The 24,255-nt window shown below is 45.7% G+C and overlaps 1 protein-coding gene across 5 annotated transcripts in view; it reads left to right on the forward strand.

The window, feature by feature from the left end:
- The window catches only part of LOC124013520 (striatin-interacting protein 1 homolog), a 38,623-nt gene that overhangs the window by 10,354 nt on the left and 4,014 nt on the right, over window positions 1-24,255 (forward strand). For 3 of the 5 annotated variants that reach the window (XM_046327800.1, XM_046327801.1, XM_046327799.1), the window contains exons 2-20: window positions 105-174; window positions 1,261-1,335; window positions 3,545-3,679; window positions 3,919-4,039; window positions 12,982-13,050; window positions 14,817-14,923; window positions 17,025-17,152; window positions 17,468-17,656; window positions 18,038-18,088; window positions 18,941-19,173; window positions 19,978-20,043; window positions 20,183-20,246; window positions 20,716-20,787; window positions 21,186-21,260; window positions 21,439-21,536; window positions 21,717-21,843; window positions 23,372-23,472; window positions 23,750-23,816; window positions 24,016-24,120. In XM_046327800.1, coding sequence (XP_046183756.1) covers window positions 105-174; window positions 1,261-1,335; window positions 3,545-3,679; window positions 3,919-4,039; window positions 12,982-13,050; window positions 14,817-14,923; window positions 17,025-17,152; window positions 17,468-17,656; window positions 18,038-18,088; window positions 18,941-19,173; window positions 19,978-20,043; window positions 20,183-20,246; window positions 20,716-20,787; window positions 21,186-21,260; window positions 21,439-21,536; window positions 21,717-21,843; window positions 23,372-23,472; window positions 23,750-23,816; window positions 24,016-24,120 — 1,953 coding nt within the window. Of the gene's footprint in view, window positions 1-104; window positions 175-1,260; window positions 1,380-3,544; window positions 3,680-3,918; window positions 4,040-12,981; window positions 13,051-14,816; window positions 14,924-17,024; window positions 17,153-17,467; window positions 17,657-18,037; window positions 18,089-18,940; window positions 19,174-19,977; window positions 20,044-20,182; window positions 20,247-20,715; window positions 20,788-21,185; window positions 21,261-21,438; window positions 21,537-21,716; window positions 21,844-23,371; window positions 23,473-23,749; window positions 23,817-24,015; window positions 24,121-24,255 lie in introns of those variants that run through there. The other 2 variants (XM_046327802.1, XM_046327803.1) reach the window with 2 other exon arrangements.

The following is a 24,255-nucleotide window of genomic DNA, read 5'->3' on the forward strand; positions in this document are numbered from 1 at the left end:
TTATAACCACGGATGTATGTTTTGTGCGTGCCCGTGCGTGTTAGTGTGCCTTCATTTCCCTTCGCGGTTCTGCCTAGACTTCAGTGTTGTTTTTCTGTTTTCAGAGCTCCATGGAGTCCCCTAACTTGGAGTTTGAGTATGGGGACACAGACAGCCTGACCACTGAACTCTCAGGTAAGGTCTTTAAACCCTAACCCAGCGGTCACCAACCATAGACCCTGGGCAGCTACCGGGCGGGCTTTTGTTCCAACTGCAAAACACCTTATTCAACTAATTGTCAAGTCCAGTTGTTTAGTTGAGACAGTTGCTGGAGCAAAATTGTGCAAGGCTACCACTGTCGCTTTCCAGGAGAATTGGTGATCACTGCTGTTCAAGTATACCCACAAGGGATATGCTCTGTCTTTATGTTCTGTTCATAACCAGAAGCTAGTCACTGCAACAAAATGTGCTACTGTGTAGTGTAGTACAGTGTTGCACTGTCAGCAGCTACATTTGATTTAATGCAAGATCATAGTTTTCCGTTGGTGAATGCAGCTGCTTTGGTTAGGTAGCTAGTCCCGCTGAGACATTAGCTTACACAAACACTACAGTTGCTCTCTTGTGACTGTTCCTCAGGCTGCAGTGACTGTTGACATTTAACTACTGTATACTCGCTGAAGAAGGATTAGTCAGTGATGTCATGAATCTAATAAAAACACTCTACAGAAAGGATAACTGAGAGCCAAAATGTTTGTTTTTTTATGAGAGGGACTTAATGAAACAGTTGGCTTATATTTATTTTAATTTTTGATTTAACCTTTTAATTAACTAGGCAAGTCTGTTAAGAACAAATTCTTAATTACAATGACAGCCTACCCTGGCCAAACCTGGACGATGCTGGGCCAATTGTGCGTCTCCCTATGCGACTCCCAATCACGGCCGTATGTGATACAGCCTGGATTCTAACCAGGGACTGTAGTGGCACCTCTTGCACTGAGATGCAGTGCCTTAGACCGCTGCACCACTCGGGATCCCATAAATTATAATGTATGCAATTTAGCAGATACTTTTATCCAAAGCGACCTAGTCACATTGCGTCCCAGGAATCAAACCCACCATCCCTGCACTGTAAGTGCCATGCTTTACCGACTGAGCCATACAGGGCTTCCACTACAGTATACCCCGCGATGTCTTTCATGACCTCTGTTGAATCCTTCAGTACAGTACTATATGTCATCCTGTCTGTCTGATGGTTCCCCTGTCTCTCCTGTTTGTCCACAGAGATATACAGTTACACGGAGGAGCCCGAGTTCGCCCTCAACAGGGACTACTTTGAGGAGGATTTCAGGAGCCATGGTACTGTTACCTTCCTGTCTGTCAGGGGCGGTCATCATTTGTGTGTGCGTTCATTTTTTTTCTAAAGCAGTGAGTGTGCCAAACGGCTTTCTGACTCACCTTGAACACACTGTTTGTTTGCATACCCTCTGTGTTTGCCTGTTATTCTAGTGTTTACGGAGAGAGAGATGGATAGATGGAGAGAGCGTATGTAGAAGTGTAATGGAATGGATTCCCGCCCTGGTAATCGTCTTCAGAAAGAAAGTCTGATAGAGAGAGGGTGTGAAAGAGGGAGAAGGGATAGAGGGTTGAGGGAGCTGATTAATTGACCGCTCCCAGGTGTAACGTTTCCCTTTTTCTGTGAGTGGTTCAGAGGGAGAGAAGGAATTGTCCTGCACAGTGGTGTGTGTGTCTGATTGCTTGTTCTAACCTGACACTTTCAGCTAGAGGTTTTGGGAGTAGGGGACACACACACAGGAACACACACATCTTGCCAAACTCTGCTCTGCAGCCGCTGTCTCTCTTAGCGCCACGACAAACCGAGCTGCCTTATCTACGCGCTGCAAAACCACAGCTAAACAGCCGTAGCCGACTGCTGTGACCAACTGTTCCGTATCATGAGCATTGTTATTATACAGCCGGTCGATTCCATTTCATCTCCTAATGTGAATCATATTGACCGGATGAATTGGACCGTGTCCATTTTGCTGATCTAATCTCCATACTCGTTCAACCCCTCTCATATTCGCTGAAACTCTGCCCAGTTCGTTGCTGTACTGTCAAATGTGGTTGTGAACATACTGCGCTTAGGAAGTTAGCGAAGTAAGCGGAGTAAGGAAGGTTCATAATGAGTAATAATACATAATGTGTATCTCCAGACATTCAGGTCCACAAAGGGCAACTTTGTTGCAGCACATTACATGACTTAAGAGCGAGCTAGGCTAGGTCTTGTGCTTCCCTACTCTGTTTCCCTAAAGCCAATAGGAATGAATGGGCGGATCAGTGGAAAGCTTGGCTGGCTGTCTGTGCTGCAGAGAGAGATAGGAGATGTGCTGTCTCTCTGTATCTGGGTTTAAAATATGTCAAACTGTGACGGGCCCCTCATCAATGTTTTAACACATCTGCCAGACTGCCACTTTCCATCACTGCTAAATCTGTTATGCACCCATGTCCTTTGCGTCGCTACTCTCCACGCACTTTTATCATAATGACCCTTATCAGAGCACTTATCAGAGCATTAAAAGTTACATGGGATGAACTTTATGCAGGGGAAGTTTTGTCAGAGTTAAAGTGCTTTCAGCAAGTATTCACACCCCCTCACGTTTTCCAAATGTTGTGTTAAAGCCTGAATTTAAAATGGATTAAGTTTATTTTTGTGCCACAGTCCTACTCACAATACGCCATGTCAAAGTGGAATTATGTTTTTAGACTTTTTTTGGACAAATTAATTAAAAATGAAAAGCTGAAATGTCTTGAGTCAAGTATTAAACCCTTTTATTATGGCCTAAATACGTTCAGGGGTAAACATTTGCTTAACATGTCACAAGTTCTTTCAGGCCCAGCAGTGAATTTCAAACACAGATTCAACCACAAAGACTAGGGAGGTTTTCTAATGACTCGCAAGAAGGGTCACCTATTGGTAAAAAAAAAAAAAAATATATATATATATATAAATTAAAGCAGACATTGAATAATCCTTTGAGCGTGGTGATGTTATTAATTACACTTTGGATGATGCACTCAGTCTGCAAAAATACAGGCCTCCTTCCTAACTTAGTTGCCGGAGAGGAAGGAAACCACTCAAGAATTTAACCATGAGGCCAATGGTAACTTTAAAACAGTTAGAGATTAAAGGCTGTGTGATAAGAGAGAACTGAGGATGGATGAACACATCACTGAGTACCACTCTTCATATTTTCAAGCGTGGTGTTGGCTGCATCATGTTATGGATATGCTTGTCAAGGACTAGTTTTTTTTATTGGGGGGGAGCTGATCCCAGCCAATCTTTTTCATGTGTGAAAAGGAGAGAGAGGGGGAGAGAGAGCAGACAAAGAAAAGAGACAGTGAGAATAGAGAAGAAATTAGGTAGAGTGAGGGAATGGGAGAAGTAAGTGAATGGATGGAGTGAGCGAGAATAAGAGCGCGACAGACGTACAAGCTCAGAGTCACAAGGTCACACAAAGTCACCACGACTCACCTGGTCTCTCACTCTGTCCCTGTCTCTCTGCAGTGCGGGGGAGGAGGTGGATTGAGCTGGGTCAGGAGCAGCAGAAGGGCTATGTGATGAGACTACTAGATGCTCTGGAGGTCACTGACCGGGACAAGAGGCTGAAGGTGGCCCGGGCCATCCTCTACCTGGCACAGGGTAATCATCATCACCATCCCTGCACACTTCAAGATCATTTGCTTTGGCTGTAGCATATTTTGACATGAGTCTAAGAGATTAAGGGGATATTTAAATATTTCCTGTGCGATTTCTCTGACCAACATTTTCTCATGAAACAGAGGACATGTACAGTATATATGCTCGAGTCCTTCAGAGTCCGTTGAGAGCGTTGTGTGGTGAGTGAGCATCTGTTGAAGCCTGCGTGTGGCGTTCCCCAGGGGTGTTTGACGAGTGCGACACGGACGCAGACGTGATCCACTGGTCTCGCCACAACGTGTTCCTGCTGTATGACATGGGCATCTTCACCGCTCTCCTGGAGCTGCTGAGCATGGAGATGGAGTGAGTAGGACAACATTACGACAGTCGCTCCGTAACGCTGCCACAGCAGCCACAATGTCTCGTAATTACTGTATTATTGGGTTTCTCAACAAGCGTTAGCACCACTGTGGTTAGCGCTTACCTCTTCTGTGATTCACGGTCCAATGCAGCTGGGGGGTTTTTTCTCTATCAAATCATTTACAAGGTGACAATTAATTACCTTTTAATATTATTGTTTCCGATTTAAAATGGTCAAAAGGAACCAAAAATAGTTTCTTAGGAAAGGACAATTTCTCAAGCAAGAATTTTGCTAGGACTGTCTGGGAGAAGTCTGAGTGGGGAGGGGAAAACTGAAAACTAGCTGTTATTGGAGAGGTTTGGAAATCTTTCTTGGTGGTTTATTAACTAATTTACTGGTGATGTCACCAGGCAGGCCTAAATTCCATCCCTACCAAAACGAGCTGAAATTTCAGGCAGCCTTTTTCAACAACTCTTACACTAAAAGGGCATCATCATTTATTATTATTTAATTTTTTTTCACAGTATTATTCCAACCTCATAGGTTGGAAATGTATATAAAACACAGGAAAATCACGTGTTTGACTGCACTGGGCCTTTAATGCTACAGGGATGGTACACAGTAGCATTCACTCTCATTAGTTGTTAGCTGGAGTTGGAGAAAGAGATACAGTAAGAGAAAGATATGAGGAAAGAGATCTTCCCAAAGTTGTCAAGTTGGCTGGATGTCCTTTGGGTGGTGGACCATTCTTGATACACAGGCTTGGAAAAACCAAGCAGCGTTGCATAAACCGGTGCGCCTGTCACCTACTACCATACCCCGTTCAAAGGCGTTTAAATATTTTATCTTGCCCGTTCACCCTCTGAATGGTACACATACACAATCCATGTCTCAATTGTCCCAAGGCTTAAAAATAATTATTTAACCTGTCTCCTCCCATTCATCTACACTAATTTTGAAGTGGATATAACAGGTGACTTCAATAAGGGATCATAGCGCTCACCTGGATTCATCTGGTCAATCTATGTCATGGAAAGACCAGGTGTTCATAATGTTTTGTACACTCCGTACAATTTCAGGTGGGTTTTTCAAACAGCTCTTAGACAAAAAGGGCATCACATAAGCATACCCGCTGTTCCTCTCTCCTCCGGAGTCATCTCCTCTGTGTCCTTCCTGCCTGAGGTCCCTCCTCTCCCTAATGGCAGATCTACTGCTGCATCAGTACTTTAGGTCTCTACCACCCGCAGCCATTGACTAATCTGCCTAGTTGAAATGCCGTAGGTAGTTGCTGGTATAGATGGTGCTGATTTTGGTATTTTATTAGGATCCCCATTAGCTGTTGCAAAAGCAGCAGCTACTCTTCCTGGGGTCCAACACAAAACATGAAACATAATACAGAATGACATAATACAGAACATCATTAGACGAGAACAGCTCAAGGACAGAACTACATGCATGTTTTAAAAAGTCACACGTAGCCTACATATCAATACACACAAACTATCTAGGTCAAATAGAGGAGAGGCGTTGTGCCGCGAGGTGTTGCTTTATCTGTTTTTTGAAACCAGGTTTGCTGTTTTATTTGAGCAATATGAGATGGAAGGAAGTTCCATGCAATAAGGATATAATACTGTACGCTCTCTTGAATTGTTCTGGATTTGGGGACTAATGAAAAGACCCCTGGTGGCATGTCTGGTGGGGTAAGTGTGTGTGTGTGTGTGTCAGAGCTGTGTGTAAGTTGACTATGCGAACAATTTGGGATTTTCAACACATTAATGTTTCTTATAAAAAGAAGTGATGCAGTCAGTCTCTCCAACTCTTAGCCAAGAGAGACTGGCATGCATAGTATTTATATCAGCCCTCTGATTACAATTAAGAGCAAAATGTGCCGCTCTGTTCTGGGCCAGCTGCAGATTAACTAGGTCTTTCCTTGCTGCACTGGACCACACGACTGGACAATAATCAAGATTCGACAAAACTAGAGCCTGCAGAACTTGCTTTTTGGAGTGTGATGTAAAAAAAAACAGCATCTCTTTATTACGGCTAGACCTCTCCCCATCTTTACACCCATTGAATCTATGTTTTGACCATGACAGTATACAATCCAAGTAATTTAGTCTCCTCAACTTGTTCAACAGCCACACCATTCATTACCAGATTCAGCTGAGGTCTAGCACTTATTGAATGATTTGTACCAAATACAATGCTCTAAGTTTTAGAGATGTTCAGGACCAATTTATTACTGGCCACCCATTCCAAAACACACTGCAACTGTTAAGGGTTTCAGTGACTTCATTAGCTGTGGTTGCTGATGCATACAGTGGGGCAAAAAATGTATTTAGTCAGCCACCAATTGTGAGCTGTCAAAGGACACCAGAAACAAAATCGTAGACCTGCACCAGGCTGGGAAGACTGAATCTGCAATAGGTAAGCAGCTTGGTTTGAAGAAATCAACTGTGGGAGCAATTATTAGGAAATGGAAGACATACAAGACCACTGATAATCTCCCTCGATCTGGGGCTCCACGCAAGATCTCAACCCGTGTGGTCAAAATGATCACAAGAACGGTGAGCAAAAATGGGGGAACCTAGTGAATGACCTGCGGAGAGCTGGGACCAAAGTAACAAAGCCTACCATCAGTAACACACTACGCCGCTAGGGACTCAAATCCTGCAGTGCCAGACGTGTCTAGGCTCGTCTGAAGTTTGCTAGAGAGCATTTGGATGATCCAGAAGAAGATCGGGAGAATGTCAGATGAAACCAAAATATAACTTTTTGGTAAAAGCTCAACTGGTCGTGTTTGGAGGACAAAGAATGCTGAGTTGCATCCAAAGAACACCATACCTACTGTGAAGCATGGGTGTGGAAACATCATGCTTTGGGGCTGTTTTTCTGCAAAGGGACCAGGACGACTGATCCGTGTAAAGGAAAGAATGAATGGGGCCATGAATCGTGAGATTTTGAGTGAAAACCTCCTTCCATCAGCAAGGGCATTGAAGATGAAACGTGGCTGGGGTCTTTCAGCATGACAATGATCCCAAACACACCGCCTTGGCAACGATGGAGTGGCTTCGTAAGAAGCATTTCAAGGTCCTGGAGTGGCCTAGCCAGTCTCCAGATCTCAACACCATAGAAAATCTTTGGAGGAAGTTGAATGTCTGTGTTGCCCAGCAACAGCCCCAAAACATCACTGCTCTAGAGGAGATCTGCATGGAGGAATGGGCCAAAATACCAGCAACAGTGTGTGAACCTTGTGAAGACTTACAGAAAACGTTTGACCTCTGTCATAGAAGTGTAACTATGATGAAAATTACAGGCCTCATCTTTTTAGGTGGGAGAACTTGCACAATTGGTGGCTGACTAAATACTTTTTTGCCCCACTGTATGTAAACTTCCGACTTCAACTGTACACGCACATTCACAGACCGGCAGAGAGCGAGACACACACACACACACATACATTCACCAGAAATGTTAATTCATGAATACACCATTCTCTCTCTCTCTTCCTTTCTACCTCCCACTTCCATCCCTCTTCACCTCAGCGTAGGATATGAGGCACCTGCTGGCTCTTAGTGAGGGGGATAAGAGCAGAGCGAACAGGGTGAGAGCAGAGAGAAAGAGACAGATCACCGGCCTCTGATTCACACTTCAAATAGCTCACTAGCGAGGCGGCAAAGCCTTCAAGGCTTTGTTTCCTTCCTTTTTAGTCTTTGTGCTCCTCTGTCTGCTCCTGCCGCCTTTCATCTTGGTCTTATCAACCTCTGATTCTACGTCTTAGCCTTAGCAGGCAAGCAGCCGCCTCCTATTACTCTGTAGCACCTGTTAAGCTGCTGAGCAAACACACAGGACATTTTCTGTCTGTATTTCTCCTCTGCTATTTATCCTGCCTGCACTGGTGTTCATTCTCAGTTGTGATAATGCTGTGTTTTCACTTCAACTTAAATAGAATCAGTAACATGCATTGTAAACAACAGGTATGGACTAACAGTTGAATGCTTACTTACGGGCCCTTCCAAACAATGCAGAAGGAGGAAGAAAATTGAGAAATAATAAAATACACAATAATAATAATAATAATAATAATAAGTAACCATAACGTGGCTATATACAGTCGTGGCCAAAGGTTTTGAGAATGACACAAATATTAATTTTCACAAAGTTTGCTGCTTCAGTGTCTTTTAGATACTTTTGTCAGATGCTACTATGAAATCTGAAGTATAATTACAAACATGTCATAAGTGTCAAAGGCTTTTATTGACAATTACTTGAAGTTGATGCGAAGAGTCAATATTTGCAGTGTTGACGCTTCTTTTTCAAGACCTCTGCAATCTGCCCATGCTGTCAATTAACTTCTGGGCCACATCCTGACTGATGGCAGCCCATTCTTGCATAATCAATGCTTGGAGTTTGTCAGAATTTGTGGGGTTTTGTTTTGTCCACCCGCCTTTTGAGGATTGACCACAAATTCTCAATGGGATTAAGGTCTGGGGAGTTTCCTGGCCATGGACCCAAAATATCGATATTTGTTCCCCGAGCCACTTAGTTATCACTTTTGCCTTATGGCAAGGTGCTCCATCATGCTGGAAAAGGCATTGTTCATCACCAAACTGTTCCTGGATGGTTGGGAGAAGTTGCTCTCGGAGGATGTGTTGGTACCATTCTTTATTCATGGCTGTGTTCTTAGGCAAAATTGCGAGTGAGCTCACTCCCTTGCCTGAGAAGCAACCCCACACATGAATAGTCTCAGGATGCTTTACTGTTGGCATGACACAGGACTGATGGTAGTGCTCACCTTGTCTTCTCCGGACAAGCTTTTTTCTGGATGCCCCAAACAATCGGAAAGGTGATTCATCAGAGAAAATGACTTTACCCCAGTCCTCAGCAGTCCAATCCCTGTACCTTTTTGCAGAATATCAGTCTGTCCCTGATGTTTTTCCTGGAGAGAAGTGGCTTCTTTGCTGCCCTTCTTGACACCAGGCCATCCTCCAAAAGACTTCGCCTCACTGTGCGTGAAGATGCACTGATACCTGCCTGCTGCCATTCCTGAGCAAGCTCTGTACTGGTGGTGCCCCGATCCCGCAGCTGAAACAACTTTGGAGACGGTCCTGGTGCTTGCTGGACTCTCTTGGGTGCCCTGAAGCCTTCACAATAATTGAACCTCTCTCCTTGAAGTTCTTGATGATCGAATGAATAGTTGATTTAGGTGCAATCTTACTGGCAGCAATATCCTTGCCTGTGAAGCCCTTTTTGTGCAAAGCAATGATGACGGCACGTGTGTCCTTGCAGGTAACCATGATTGACAGAGGAAGAACAATGATTCCAAGCACCACCCTCCTTTTGAAGCTTCCAGTCTGTTATTCGAACTCAATCAACATGACAGAGTGACCTCCAGTCAACACTCGTCAACACATGATGTCAGCTGGTCTTTTTGTGGCAGGGCTGAAATGCAGTGGTAATGTTTTTTGAGGGATTCAGATTCGGACTTTGCAATTAATTTCAATTAATCTGATCACTCTTTATAACATTCTGGAGTATATGCAAATTGCCATCATACAAACTGAGGCAGCAGACTTTGTGAAAATGTATATTTGTGTCATTCTCAACTTTTGGCTACGACTGTACAAGGGGTACCAAGTCAATGTGCAGGGGTACGAGGTAATTGAGGTAGATATGTAAATATAACAAGGAATAAAGTGACCGACAGTAGAAGCAGTGTATGTGGTGAGTCAGAAAAATTTATGCAAAAAGGGTCAATGCAGATAGTCCTGCAGTCCCTGATCAGCTCCTTTGTCTTGCTGATGTTGAGGGAGAGGTTGTTGTCCTGGCATCACACTGCCAGCTCTCTGACCTCCTCCCTATAGGCTGTCTCATCGTTGTCGGTGATCAGGCCTACCACTGTCATGTCGTTGGCAAACTTAGCATTTTGAGCGGCCACACAGTCGTGGGTGAACAGGGAGTACAGGAGGGGACTAAACTTGCACCCCTGAGGGGCCCCTGTTTTGAGGGTCAACGTGTCAGATGTGTTGTTGCCTACCCTCACCACTTGGAAGCGTCCCATCAGGAAGTCCAGGATCCAGTTGCAGAGGGAGGTGTTCAGTTCCATTGTCCTTAGCTTAGTGATGATCGGTCTCGTGTGGCTTAGTTGGTAAAGCATGGCGCTTGGTTACACCAGGGTTGTGGGTTCAAATCCCATGGGGGACCAGTACGGAAAATACGAAAACGTATGGGATGGTGGTGGGATGATGGTGTTGATGTGAGCCATGACCAGCCTTTCAAAACATTTCACGGCTACAGAGTGCTACGAGGCGATATTCATTTAGACAGGTTACCTTGGCGTTCTTGGGCACAAGAACTATGGTGGTCTGCTTAAAGCATGTAGGTATTACAGATGGGGTCAGGAAGAAGTTTAAAATGTCAGTGACGACACTTGCCAGCTGGTCAGTGCATGCTCAGAGTACGTGTCCTGGTAATCCGTGTGGCACTGTGGCCTTGTGAATTTTAACCTGTTTAAAGGTCTTACTCACATCAGCTACGGAGAGGAGGATCACACAGTTGTCTGGAACAGCTGGTGTTCTCACATATGGTTCAGTGTTGCCTCAAAGAGAGCATATAAGGCATTTAGCTTGTCTGGTAGTCTCGTGTCACTGGGCAGCTCACGGCTGGGTTTCCCTTTCTAATCTGTGATAGTTTGCAAGCCCTGCCTCATCCGACCAGCGTTGGAGCCGGTGTTATAGGATTCGATCTTAGTCCTGTTTGATTGTTCATTGGAGGCTGTAGCGGGATTTCTTATAACCGTCTGGGTTAGTGTCCCGCTCCTTGAAAGAGTCAGCTCTAGCGTTTAGCTCAGTGCGGATGTTGCCTGTAAACCATGGCTTCTGGTTGGGATATGTACGTACAGTCACTGTGGGGACGACGTCGTCGATGCACTTATTAATGAAGCCGGTGGCTGATGTGATGAACTCTGAAAATGCCATCAGATGAGTCCCGGAACAAATTCCAGTCTGCTAGTGAACCAGTTCTGTAGCTTAGCATTTGCTTCATCGGACCACTTCCGTCACGGGTACTTCCTGTTTTGAGTTTTTGCTTGTAAGCAGGAATCAGGAGGATAGAGTTATGGTCAGATTTGCAAAATGGAGGGTGAGGTAGAGCTTTGTATTTGTCTCTTTGTGTGGAGAAAGGTGATCTAGATTTTCTTTCTCCTCTAGTTGCACAGGTGACATGCTGGTAAAAATGGATATTTCCTGCATTAAGATCACCAGCACTGTAGTGCCTGCGTAGATGCGGCAGAGAAGTCCGGCGCAGGAGAAAACGGATTTACAACGGTGTCGTTTTAATATCCATAAACCACCGTCAACAGAATAATACAGTACATGGGTCAAACGAAACCAAGTACATACCAGCATACCGTGCAGAAGCACAACAAGAAACAATTACCGACAAGGACATGAGGGGGATCAGAGGGTTAAATACACATGTAATTGATGGAATTGGAACCAGGTGTGATGGAAGACGAGACAAAAACCAATGGAGAATGAAAAGTGAATCCGCGATGGCTAGAAGGTCGGTGACTTCGAACGCCGCCCGAACAAGTAGAGGGACCAACTTCGGCGGAAGTCGTGACATCCGCCTCTGGATGAGCATTTACTTGTTCATAGAGTGTGGTTTTAGTGCCAGCTTTGGTTTGTGGTGGTAAATGGACATCTATGAAAAATATAGATAAGAACTCGCTTGGTAAATAGTATGGTCTACAGTTTATCGCGAGGTATTCTAATTCGGATGAGCAGAACCTCAATACTTCCTTTTAATATTAGAGATTGGTGTTGTTAACAAAGAGACACACGCCACCCCACTGCTTCCCCGATGTTACCATTCTGTCCTGCTGATGCATAGAAAAGGCACCTAGATTGAATCACATTATCAGGGGGAAAACATTGGAACCGTTTCAAAGTTTTACCACAGTATCCTTAACATGCCAATATTTTCTTTTGATCATCTTAGGAACTCATGGCAGGTTGAATCAGAGGTGCAGATATCAGAGGAGAGCTGGGGGAACATATGGAAAACACAATATAAAGCCACTGCATGTAACCGAACAAGGGTAACATGTAGATTCTATTCAAAGTACTAAATTTAGAAAATTGAGCCCTGATGAAAAGGAATAGCAGCTACGTGTTAGAGGCAGTGTGGACAAATAGGTACTTTATCTCACATTTTGGCAAATAGGTACTTTATCTCACATTTTGGCAATGTCTGAAAATCCAGTCTTTTTGGTCTGAAATTCTCCATGTTATTCAGGACATCACAGGTATTACTATTCAACGAGACCCAGGTCATCTCCTTCTAGGTATTGTTCCTGGGGATACACTCCAATCCTCTCCACTTAAATTGATAGATCATCTTTTAGCATCAGAAAAGAAACGTGTAACAAAGTTTGTGTCACGTGCGCCGAATACAACGGGTGTAGACGTTACAGTCAACTGCTTACTTACAGGATCTAACCAATAATGCAAAAAAGGTGTTCGGGGGAACAGAGGTTGGAGGCGGTTTATCAGGGTGCCGGCACATCGGCCTCTTTTATCGCAGTCTCTCTTCCGAGTGTCGGGGATAAGGGCCTGGTCTGGGGTGAGCAGTATGTCATGAGCCGCCGACTCGTTGAAGTAGGAATCTTCATCCAAATCGAGGTTACTGATCGCTGTTCTGATGTCCGGAAGCTCATTTCGATCATAGTAAACGATTGCGAAAAACATTATGTACAAAAACAAATAAGATCCGTGCATAAAACGGCCACTATACATTCTAGTCTTTGTCACTGCAGTTAAGAGGTAATGAGAACTTCCTGACCAGGTCCTAGACATTAGCGATATCTCTAGTCTGTTGTGTTTAGCTGTGGTATGATTTGTACTGTATGTATGCTAAACTGCTTCTGTGTTCTCCTTTGCAGTAACAACCAAGCCTGCAGCAGCGCAGTGAGGAAACCTGCTATCTCTCTGGCGGACAGCACAGAACTCAGGTGAGCATCCTTCTACCGCACAAAATCAGCCAAGCCACGGTCTTCAACCCTACTCCTTCAGCAACCACTTGACATGTCACCATCCCCAGCCCTGAGTATCCCAAGTATCAGTTAAGCCCAGACTCTAAAGTACCAGTGTCAATCCCTCACTGACTTCCATAGATGGATAATTACCTGTTCCTCCCATCCCATCTCTACCACTCTGTCTAGGCAGCTCTGTGTGCCTACCCCAGTAATGATCTGCTATGAGAACCAGATCTGTCCTAATGTCAATCAATCAATCAAATGTATTTATAAAGCCCTTTTTACATCAGCAGATGTCACGAAGTGCTATACAGAATCCCAGCCTAAAACCCCAAACAGCAAGCATGGTGGCCAGGAAAAACTCCCGAGAAAGGCAGGAACCTAGAAAGAAACCTAGAGAGGAACCAGAATCTGAGGGGTGGCCAGTCCTCTTCTGGCTGTTCCAGGACATTTTAAGAGTACATGGCCATTTAAGGCCAGATTGTTCTTCAAGATGTTCAAACATTCATAGATGACCAGAAGGGTATAATAATAATCAGTGGTCGTAGAGGATTCAACAGGTCAGTACCTCAAGAGGGTCAGTTGGCTTTTCATAGCAGAGCATTCAGAGGTCGAGACAGCAGGTGCGGTAGATGGAGAGAGAGTCAAAAACAGCAGGCCCGGGCCAAGGTAGCACTTCCGGTGAATAGGTCAGGGTTCCCTAGCCACAGGCAGAACGGTTGAAACTGGAGCAGCGGCACGAGCAGGTGGACTGGGGACGGCCAGGTTGTCCTGAGGCAAGATCCTCTGGGAGAGGAGGGAGAGAGAGCGATTTAGAGGGAGCATACTTAAATGTACACAGGACATTGAAGTTATCCACGGGAGAATTATACCAGATATAACACACTGACCCTAGCCCTAGATACTGGAGACTGAGACAGGTGGGTCGGGGGACACTGGCCCACGTCCGACGATAGCCCTGGACAGGGCCAACCAGGCAGGATATAACCCCATCCACTTTGACAAAGCACAGCCCCCACAACACTAGAGGGATATCAACAGACCACCAATTTACTACCCTGAGACAAGGCTGAGTATAGCCCACAAAGATCTCCTCTTGGGTCAGAGGCAGAGTGGAGAGGGGAGTCGGCCAGGCACATGCATCAAGGGCGGTTCGTCTCTCCAGTACCTTGCTGTTGACCTTCACACCCCTGGGCCAGACTACACTCAATCATAGGACCTACTGAAGAGATGAGACTTCAGTAATAACTTAAAGGTTGAGACTGAGTCTGCGTCTCTCACATGGCTAGGCAGACAATTACATGAAAATTGAGCTCATTTGGAGAAAGCCCTGCCTCCAGCTGTTTGCTTAGAAATTCTAGGGGCAATAAGGTGGGAAGCCAAATAACACATCCTAATTAGCTTGTAGAAAATGGAGGCCATTATGGCTTGTTTTCCATCTAGATCAAGGCATTAATGCACAGGACACTGCCTCGCTAATCTTGTATAATTACTGTAGGGTTATTTAGGCTGATGCATTAGCTAGGCAAGTGCATATGGAAAGGTGTGCAGCAATATTAAGTATGCGCACACACACATTTACAGATTCACGCATACAAACTACACATAGGCAGACATACTGTATGCACAAGCACACATCGTTATGTTTTTGGAGTGGAGAGCTGTTCTACCTTGGTAGCTTACAGACGATTTGTCTTGATGCATGCATGCATTCTGACCTCTGACCTCTCGTGTTCCACTAGGGTCTTGCTAAGCATCATGTACCTTATGGTGGAGACCATCCGTCTGCAGACAGAGGATGACAGACCAGAGTGGAGAACTGCCAGAGAGGCCTTCAAGACCGAACTGGGTTTGTGTGTGTGTGTGTGTGTGTGTGTGTGTGTGTGTGTGTGTGTGTGTGTGTGTGTGTGTGTGTGTGTGTGTGTGTGTGTGTGTGTGTGTGTGTGTGTGTGTGTGTGTGTGTGTGCAGTGTAAGACTTTTCTTTCATTTCAACAGTAAAACACGGTGAAATACACAGTGAAATACCTTAACTGTGTTTTACAGAATTAATTATGGTGCATTGTGGGTTAATGTTGTAAGTGGGGAAAGAGTCTCTAGCTCATTAACATACTGTATGTGAACGTGTGTCTTCTAAGAGGCTATATTTGTTGCACAGGTGAGTGAGAATGCTGTACTCCCCCAGAATACAGTAATATACTGTAGATGAGGAATTCTTCAAACCTTGTCCTGTAAATCTCCAGTAATTTACTGGCCAATTGCTGCCAGTAATTGACTGTAATTCAGAAAACAGTACCATAATGTATTTTTGGAGCGTCAAAAACCTTTTGACCACTAGTGGGTGCATGGTATTGTTGTGTCTTTTTAAGAGGCTATATTTGCTGCACCCTTTTAGTGAGAATGCTGTACGAACTGATATGTGGTAGTGGTTCCCTAACAATGAAATGTATATAGGGAACAGATCAGCGTTAGCCTGGCTGACGGTGACCCACGTGACTACACAGCTCGGGAGCTGTTGTCTGCTAGACCATATCAGCGTTAGCCTGGCTGACGGTGACCCACGTGACTACACAGCTCGGGAGCTGTTGTCTGCTAGACCAGATCAGCGTTAGCCTGGCTTACGGTGACCCACGTGACTACACAGCTCGGGAGCTGTTGTCTGCTAGACCAGATCAGCGTTAGCCTGGCTGACGGTGACCCACGTGACTACACAGCTCGGGAGCTGTTGTCTGCTAGACCAGATCAGCGTTAGCCTGGCTGACGGTGACCCACGTGACTACACAGCTCGGGAGCTGTTGTCTGCTAGACCAGATCAGCGTTAGCCTGGCTGACGGTGACCCACGTGACTACACAGCTCGGGAGCTGTTGTCTGCTAGACCAGATCAGCGTTAGCCTGGCTGACGGTGACCCACGTGACTACACAGCTCGGGAGCTGTTGTCTGCTAGACCAGATCAGCGTTAGCCTGGCTGACGGTGACCCACGTGACTACACAGCTCGGGAGCTGTTGTCTGCTAGACCAGATCAGCGTTAGCCTGGCTGACGGTGACCCACGTGACTACACAGCTCGGGAGCTGTTGTCTGCTAGACCAGATCAGCGTTAGCCTGGCTGACGGTGACCCACGTGACTACACAGCTCGGGAGCTGTTGTCTGCTAGACCAGATCAGAGTGGCAGCGGGTCTTTAATGGTTGAATATGTAACCATGTCTGTTTGGTTCGTTTTGCCCTGTAATCACGGACCGTTTGGAAGCCTTTGATTAGGCCTGTGGAAGTGCAAGTGGTATAAAGCACCTAGTATTCATTAATATGCTGTAATATACAGATTCTTGCTCCAATCCCTTGCAATTACAGTAAAATGCTACAATAATTACTTTCTTACAGTTTATTAGTCACCTTTTACAGTATTGTACTGTGTTTAATTGCTTTGACATTAGTCATTTAAATACAGGAAGCTGGCATCAAGTTGCCCTGAATATCTCAGTAATGTATTGACACTATCCAGTAATAGTGAAATATATATCATAAGATATCTTGTTTTAATTACAATTATTTTGAAGACCAGTATCCTTTAACTACAACAATATTTTCAGTAAAGGTTACAGATACTTTTTACATGTTATGACTTTGATGTGGGTTTTTCTTTCTTCTCAACCTTGGTTGAATGCAAGTTGCTAATGTCAAGAGTGCCTGCTAAATGACCAAAATGTAAATGAAAACTTGCAAAGACCACTGGGTAATTACGGAAATATACTGTAATTGTAATTGGTACTGTAAATTAGATTACAGTAACATTTTTGGTACCATAAAATGGATTACAGTAGCTGTACTGTAAAATAAAGTACAGTAACTTACTGGCCAATTGCTGCCAGTAAGGTTACTGTAAATTATACAGGAAATGTTTTTGTGTGTACTGTAGGTGTGTGCTGGCTGTTGACTCTCTCCTCTAACCTCAGGTTCTCCTCTGTACAACGGAGAGCCATTTGCCCTGCTGCTCTTCACCATGGTGACCAAGTTCTGCAGTATGCACGCTCCACACTTTCCCATGAAGAAGGTCCTGATGCTGCTCTGGAAGACCATCCTGGTCAGTAAGCTACAACACAGACACCATCGCCTGTCCCTTTAGTAGGCTGGGCCGCTTCGCAACGGAGACATTTCATCCACCGTTATGTTATCGTCCATTGTTGTGCATTCAAAACTCTCGTTAGAAGGACGCTAGAATGTTACGGTAGTGTCAGGCTCGACTAGTCCCACAGTGGATTTGACAGGCTTGGAAAACGAGGTTTGCCAATGTCTGCATAGAGCTCTGTGCATGTGTGCTCATGGACATCTCTATGGCTTTCTGTGTCCACCTGTCTCTGTGTGTATGTGTCCGTCTCAAACTGTGTCTGTGTTACAGTTCACCATGGGGGGCTTTGAGGAGCTCCAGGAGATGAAGGTTCGAGGCAGAGAGAGGCTGAGCCTGCCCCCCCTGCCTGAGGACAGCATCAAGGTGGTCCGGAGCATGAGGGCAGCCTCTCCTCCAGCCTCGGCAATGGAGCTCATCGAGCAGCAACAGCAGGCCAAGAGAGGACGCCGCAGCCGCAGGGTACGTATTCTACCTTCTATCACGCATATACTGTTCACACACTGTTCCTGGCGCTTTTCACATGCGCACACCTCTGCGTTAGACTCGACTGAATACACACCCGATGTGCTTTAACAGTGAGCCTAACTGTTACCCTGCAGTCACAGAGGGTATGGTGCGTGAGGCTAACAAGCATTGATTGCTTGGCCTGGCTGTGGCAGCAGGAAATGTGAATAGGAACCATGTGCACACCAGCCGTGTACTGTGTTCCCCTGCCAGCGGAGTGAAGGACACATTTTGTTCTTTTAACTTTTTCCTCTAATCCCCACTGTGCTGTTTTTAGACTAGAGCTCTGACTTCACCAGGCTCTCAAATGCCCTCCTCTTCCGTGTGTCCCTGCAGAGTGCCTTTGTTGATAGCTTGGAAGGAGACAGTCCCTTTCCCAAGAAGCAGGTCTTTACCCACTTTCCCTCTGCATTTTCTCTGCCTCGGGCTGGTTCTTGCACCTTCTATTCCTCCACCTCTTTCGTCTCCTCTTCCTCGTATTCTTTCTCCTCTTCTTCCTCCATCTCCTCCTTGTCCTCCTCCTCTCCCTCCTCCTCTTCCCCCTTCTTTTTCTCCTCCTTCGCTGCGTTCTGCCCTGTATGGGGTGGGTGGGTACGGAGGCAGGGCTGGCTGTGGTCATTGAGGTCACATGACTGGAGCCTTCCTCTAGCCTCGATCTCCACCGAGTTGTTTTGCCGCCACATTATCACTGTTTAAAACAGTTCACTGCAGCTTCTTTCCCACCACAGAGCCAAATGGCTTGTTCTCCATGGGATACGAGTCATATAATTCCATGCTGGTCACACTGCTTCCGTCCCCTCTGTTGCTCTCCTCACCACCACACACCTAACGACTAGTTGCTACCAGCACACCACCGTAGGTTACATTGCACTGGCGTTTTGCCGCTGTTGAATGCAACCCCCTCTCTGCTTGATGCTTGTTGCATTGATGATGCCTCAGTCATTCATTGAAACCATAGACGTGGCATGAGATTACTGGGTTTGTGTTGTATGACTGATATATGGTTGTAAGTGGAATGTTGAACACTTGAATATGGAGTCGGGCCCAAACGCTCCTCTGTTTTTTTTACTGTGTTTCTGTAACCTTTTACTGGGAGTTTCTGTAACCGTCTTGGAGTGCAGCCTTACGGCTGGTAAATCTGAGTGTTGCTTGTGGTTGAAGTGGGAAGCCAGGGCCTAACCCTGTGTGTATGAAGGGACGGCCTCTTTTATGCCCCCTGCTGGTTGTTCTGGGTTCCAGCCCCTGGTAAAGCAGGATAGCCTAGACACGTACAACGAGCGAGACCCCTTTAAGAACGACGACGCACGAGACGAGGAGGAGGACGGCGAGGAAGCCGACAGTGGCATCGAAGGCGAGGTGGACCCCCTGGACAGTGATGTCATCATCCAGCCACCACCCCCACCGCCCCCGCTCAGACCCCCCACTGAGAGAGCGTCCCTCCCCAAGGGTCTGCCCTGGGCCCCCAAAGTCAGGTAAGACTGGGAGGCCCAGTTCCAAACAAACCTCTAGCCCCTTTCCATAACTCTTAGCCCTTCTGTGTTTGCAAATCTGAAAGGGTTGGATGAGTGTAATATAGCTGAGGCTCCCCAAACACCATCAGAAGGCAGGGTGGATCTATCACTTTATTGCTTATCTCAGATCTTCAAACTCAAGGGATAACATTAAAAATAAAAAGTTCAGACTGGGTTCTAGTTTTGTTATTCTACACACTCATGCTGCTGATAGTGCCCCCTCTGTTCAGGAGAACTCAAAGTAACCCACCTCAGTCACTCAAACAGTAACGGCCTGGTCCCCTAGCTCCCCCTCGCAAGATGGCCTCCGTCTACACAGCTGTGTGGATAAGACCGAGAAGGCAGAGGAAGACGGGAGGCAAGGAAAGGACGGCCGCGAGCGACCCAGTCTTAGCTCTTATCATCCTCTACTCATTATCTGTAAACTCATGCATTATACACCTGTGTGTGTGTGTGTGTGTGTTCAACCTTGAACCATAGCGTAGTGCTGAGAGAATTTAACACGAGGCGGAATTCCAGATCCCAGCATCGAGCGTGACTGATGAGGCTTTAAGCAGGAGATGCATCATCTGCTTAGCAGCTGTATGTCTTCGATCAGTCTGTTTGGATAGTATCGCTACAAGCCCCGGAAGCCAGGTTGGGAAACACAGTAGGTCTAGTAGTGTGATCAGTGAGAAGGTGGATCACAGACTGGGGGTTAGTGAGGGGCAGCAGGCTTCAGGTGATTTGAGATGTCTGTCTGTGTGTGTGTGTGTGTCTCGTCAGAGAGAAAGACATCGAGCACTTCTTGGAGACCAGCAGGAACAAGTTCGTCGGCTTCACTCTGGGAAAGTGAGTGTCAATATCCCCGTGTACCATCTGAAAGGCTCGCTCCGTGTAGTCCACTGTCATGTGTGGTCATAGTGATTGCAGTGCCAGTGAATGTTCTCTCTCTGTTGTTGTGCTGAGTGGTGTTATGTTTGTTTTCTAGTGACACAGAGACACTAGTCGGTCTTCCTAGACCCATACACGAGAGTGTGAAGACCCTTAAACAGGTAAGGAGAGAAATCAGTCTTATCATTCCTCCTCTATCCTCTCCTCCTCCTCCTCTCAATCCCTCCATCCCTCGCTCTCCACCAGGATCGAGTGTTACACTGGCGATTGAAGTATTGAAGTTTATTTGAGCAGCTAGTCAATATCCTTGGACATTGACATCACACTTAGAAATCAATTGTGTGTTTCAACTGACTGTGAAACGCCTTTACACCGAGGAACGCCCTTCTGTGTGTCAATCTGTGAAGTCTAATTAACGCCCGTTTAAAAGCCTCTTCTGTTTACACATCGGGTGCTGCCTGCCAAGTGATAGTCAGAAATACTACAGTATATCGCCATGTTGATGGTCTCCTTGAAAAAGTGTGAAGTGAAATGGAATGGATTGTGGAAATGAAGTGCTTTGCGCTGATTCTCATTGGGCTTTATATCGTATTGTGGTGGACTATAGGCTAACGCATCATTTCCCTCCAGCACAAATATGTCTCTATAGCCGAGATGCAGATCAAGAGGGAAGAGGAGCTTCAACAGTGCCCCATGACCCTGGTCAGTGACGCTTCTCACTGTTGTCTTTATATGAAGTGACAGGAACTTTTCTCTTTGAATGAGTTTAACGCTAGGCTAAAACAAAACTGGACAATGAAGTTGGGGGGGGGTGATGGCAATGTTTTGACTCCTAGTTGCACCACACCTCCCCAAAGCATCACGTCTGCTCAATGTCTACATTTTATATTTTTAAACTGTCGTGCTTTATTGTTTATGCTGTAAGTGCGTCTTTGCAATGAAACTTTTCGTTTCCATTTTGGCCGGGTCTCTCTTGAAAAATAGATTTTTAATCTCAATCGGACTAACCTGGTGAAATAGAAATGTGATCCTTCATTTTCTACGTGTTGGAACAGGGCTTTGATGAGTATATGTGTAACTCGTGTTGTCGTGTTGGTCAGGGAGAAGAGGATGTGGATGAGACGCCCACAGAGATCCTGTATCTGGGAATGCTTCCTAACCTGTCTCAGTATGTGGTGAGGACATCTACCATTCTATTCTGCCCAAACCAAGACACTTCACATGGCATCCTCTTACTTTGCATCTTGAAAGTCATGCCTGCACTGTAGATTTTTACTAAGTATTTGCTGTCTAGACCTGTCGTGTTTCCGAGCTGAGAGGTTGAAAGCTAAAAACCCACGTTGTATTTCTCAGATTGCCCTTCTGAAGCTGCTGCTGGCTGCAGCACCTACCTCCAAGGCCAAGACGGACTCCATCAACATACTGGCTGATGTGCTGCCAGAGGAGATGCCGTGAGTGTTAATAGCCTTGTGCCTCTCCTTGTTCCCTCATAGTCATCTTTGCTGTTCAGGCTTAAGTTGGAAATGAATTTAGTTTGTTCAGAAATAAAGTCAATGACTATAGTTTTGTCATGGCAAGGGAAGTTGTTGTTATGAATCACATAAAAGGTGTGTGTGTGTGTGTGATGGCAGAATCACGGTCCTCCAGAGCATGAAGCTGGGTATTGACGTGAACAGACACAAGGAGATCATTGTCAAGGCCATCTCTGCACTTCTGCTCCTGCTGCTCAAGCACCTGAAACTCAATCACATCTACCAAGTAAGCCACCTACCACCACATTCTGGCTTTCTTTCTCTCTACCCCTCTTTCTCTGTTTCCCACGTTTCCACCCTCACACACCAGGTCACCTCTGTCTCTTGCTCTCCATCCCTTCCTCTCTCCCCTTCTCCTCCACCCCTTCAGGTCTGCCGCAGCTCTCTCGCTCTCATATCTCTTCCAGTGGTGTAGTGGAGGGCAAGTACATGCAGTGTAAACATTTTTTTGCAGAAAAATGCATTGAAAGTATAGAAAGCATTACTTTTTTCACCACGACCCGGCGATCAGTTTACCCAACTATTTGTTTGAACCCCTACATCACACTATGTCAGCCTCCACTCTCTCTCTTCTCCTAGCCCTCCACATTCACCATCACATTTCTCTCTCTTTATCTCCTCTCCCTGCCCCTACCCCTTTGGCTCCTGGCAGCCTATAGACAGATCCTGCACTGGAATGAGAGGCACACAGTCAAAGGTTCATACGTCTCCCCGCACGAAGAGAAGGCGATGGATAGAGGGAGGCAGAATAGAGAGAGGAGAAATACCATCAGACAAGAAATGGGCACATAGCAGCACCATCCATCTTCCAAAATCTGCTCTTGTAAAGGATTATAATTGCGATTTCTGGGGGTGATTTAGCTTCGTTTATCGTCTTCCTACTACTGCTTCTCCCCGAGAGGAGCGAGTGTGTCTCTCTTCAGCACACAAAATCACGCTCCTTAAAAAATATCAATATTTACTGTTTGGCAGGTAGTGAATCCTCTTCACAGAGAAATGGAGCATCTGCTCTTTTGAGAATAGTGTGCTTATACCTGGCTGCATCCCATACCTTGCAGCAGGTCAGGACTATTCTGTCAAATCCTACATGAACAAGGAGCTTAGTTCCCCATTTTTAAAAGGATGATAGATGAAACATAGCTGGATGTAAAATTATAGTAGCGCCATCTACTGCCCAAAATGATTACTTTCACTTTTATTTCCCGCTACCAGCTGTCAAAATGAAGCTTGTTACAAAGACTTATTAATACAACTGCAGAACCCAGCTGAGTGAAAGGGTTTGAGTCTGCCTATGGCTCCTATCCTGCTGGCTGTTAGATGGCCGTGGCGCAGCGCTGAGTAACTTTAGGGAGCGCAGATTGGCTAAATCCTCTTATTGGAACCCCCGTTGTGAGAGTGGAGAGGGGTTGTCATTTCAGAGTGTCTTTTACACCACAAAAATCGGACGATGGAATGCTTTTGAATTCATAATCATACAGCAATTAATAGTCCTTGTGCTAATAAAATGTGGTCTCGGACATTCTTTTGATGATAGTAAACGATTCCATAGAATGAATGCAAGAGGAGGAATTGGTCTATTTCTGAACTCCGCAGGCTGCTCATAAAATATGCATGTTTCCTTATTAGGAATTAAAGGGCTATCGTGACTTAGGGCGTTATCTGGTCCTCCATGGTTCCTGTGCACTAAAGACAGTCAGTGACTTTGCAGTGACCTTGTACTTCCTGTCTCTCTCCTCTCCCCCCCCACCCCCCAGTTTGAGATTGTCTCTCAACACCTGGTGTTCGCTAACTGCATCCCACTCATCCTCAAGTTCTTCAACCAGAACATCCTGTCTTACATCAGTGCCAAAAACAGGTAGGACTCGCTGACTACCACTTAGTTTCTGCCACAGTGCCAGAGGTGCATCTGCACCCACATAAAGGCATGGCTTCTGTCTGCCAGGTATGTGTTTCCTGCACATAAAAGATGTAGAGGTGGATGTGCCAAAACACAGGGGGGTTCAAGTGTGGATGGTAAAATGTCTCTCACCTCAATGACAGGTGTAACACCACTGTTGACAAAGATGGGCTGTAAATAATCGAGTGTATGTATGTATGTATGTGTGTGTGTGATCTCTGTGCTCTTATTGTAGTATATGTGTGCTGGACTTCCCTCACTGTGTGGTCCACGAGATGCCTGAGCTCACGGCTGAGAGCTTGGTGAGTCCAGATCACAAACCCATGTGTTTACATCAGACTGTTTGAATGTTAAAGACCTGGCTATGGCTTTATCTGTTGGCTGGGATTAGACACTGGCCGTGTCCGGCTACCCCGTCCTAAATAGTAGGCCGTTGTATACAGTATCTGTTCTTTGTGGGCGTTTCAATTCTCCTAACCCTTTCTTTTCCCGTGATTGTAGGAAGCTGGAGACCGTAATCAGTTCTGCTGGCGTAATCTCTTCTCCTGCATCAACCTGCTGAGGATCCTCAACAAGCTGACTAAGTGGAAACACTCCAGGACCATGGTGAGAGAGACCTGAATAATGTGTCCCTTATTCAGTGCCCACTTGTAGAACATATCAGATCCTTTCAGATCTACAAGAGTGTCTAGGGTGTACAGGCTAGCGGACCGTTTTGAAGTCAAAGACTTGTCGGGACAC

This window comes from Oncorhynchus gorbuscha, linkage group LG25 (genome assembly GCF_021184085.1).
Source record: "Oncorhynchus gorbuscha isolate QuinsamMale2020 ecotype Even-year linkage group LG25, OgorEven_v1.0, whole genome shotgun sequence".
In the NCBI taxonomy this organism is placed as follows: Eukaryota; Metazoa; Chordata; class Actinopteri; order Salmoniformes; family Salmonidae; genus Oncorhynchus; species Oncorhynchus gorbuscha.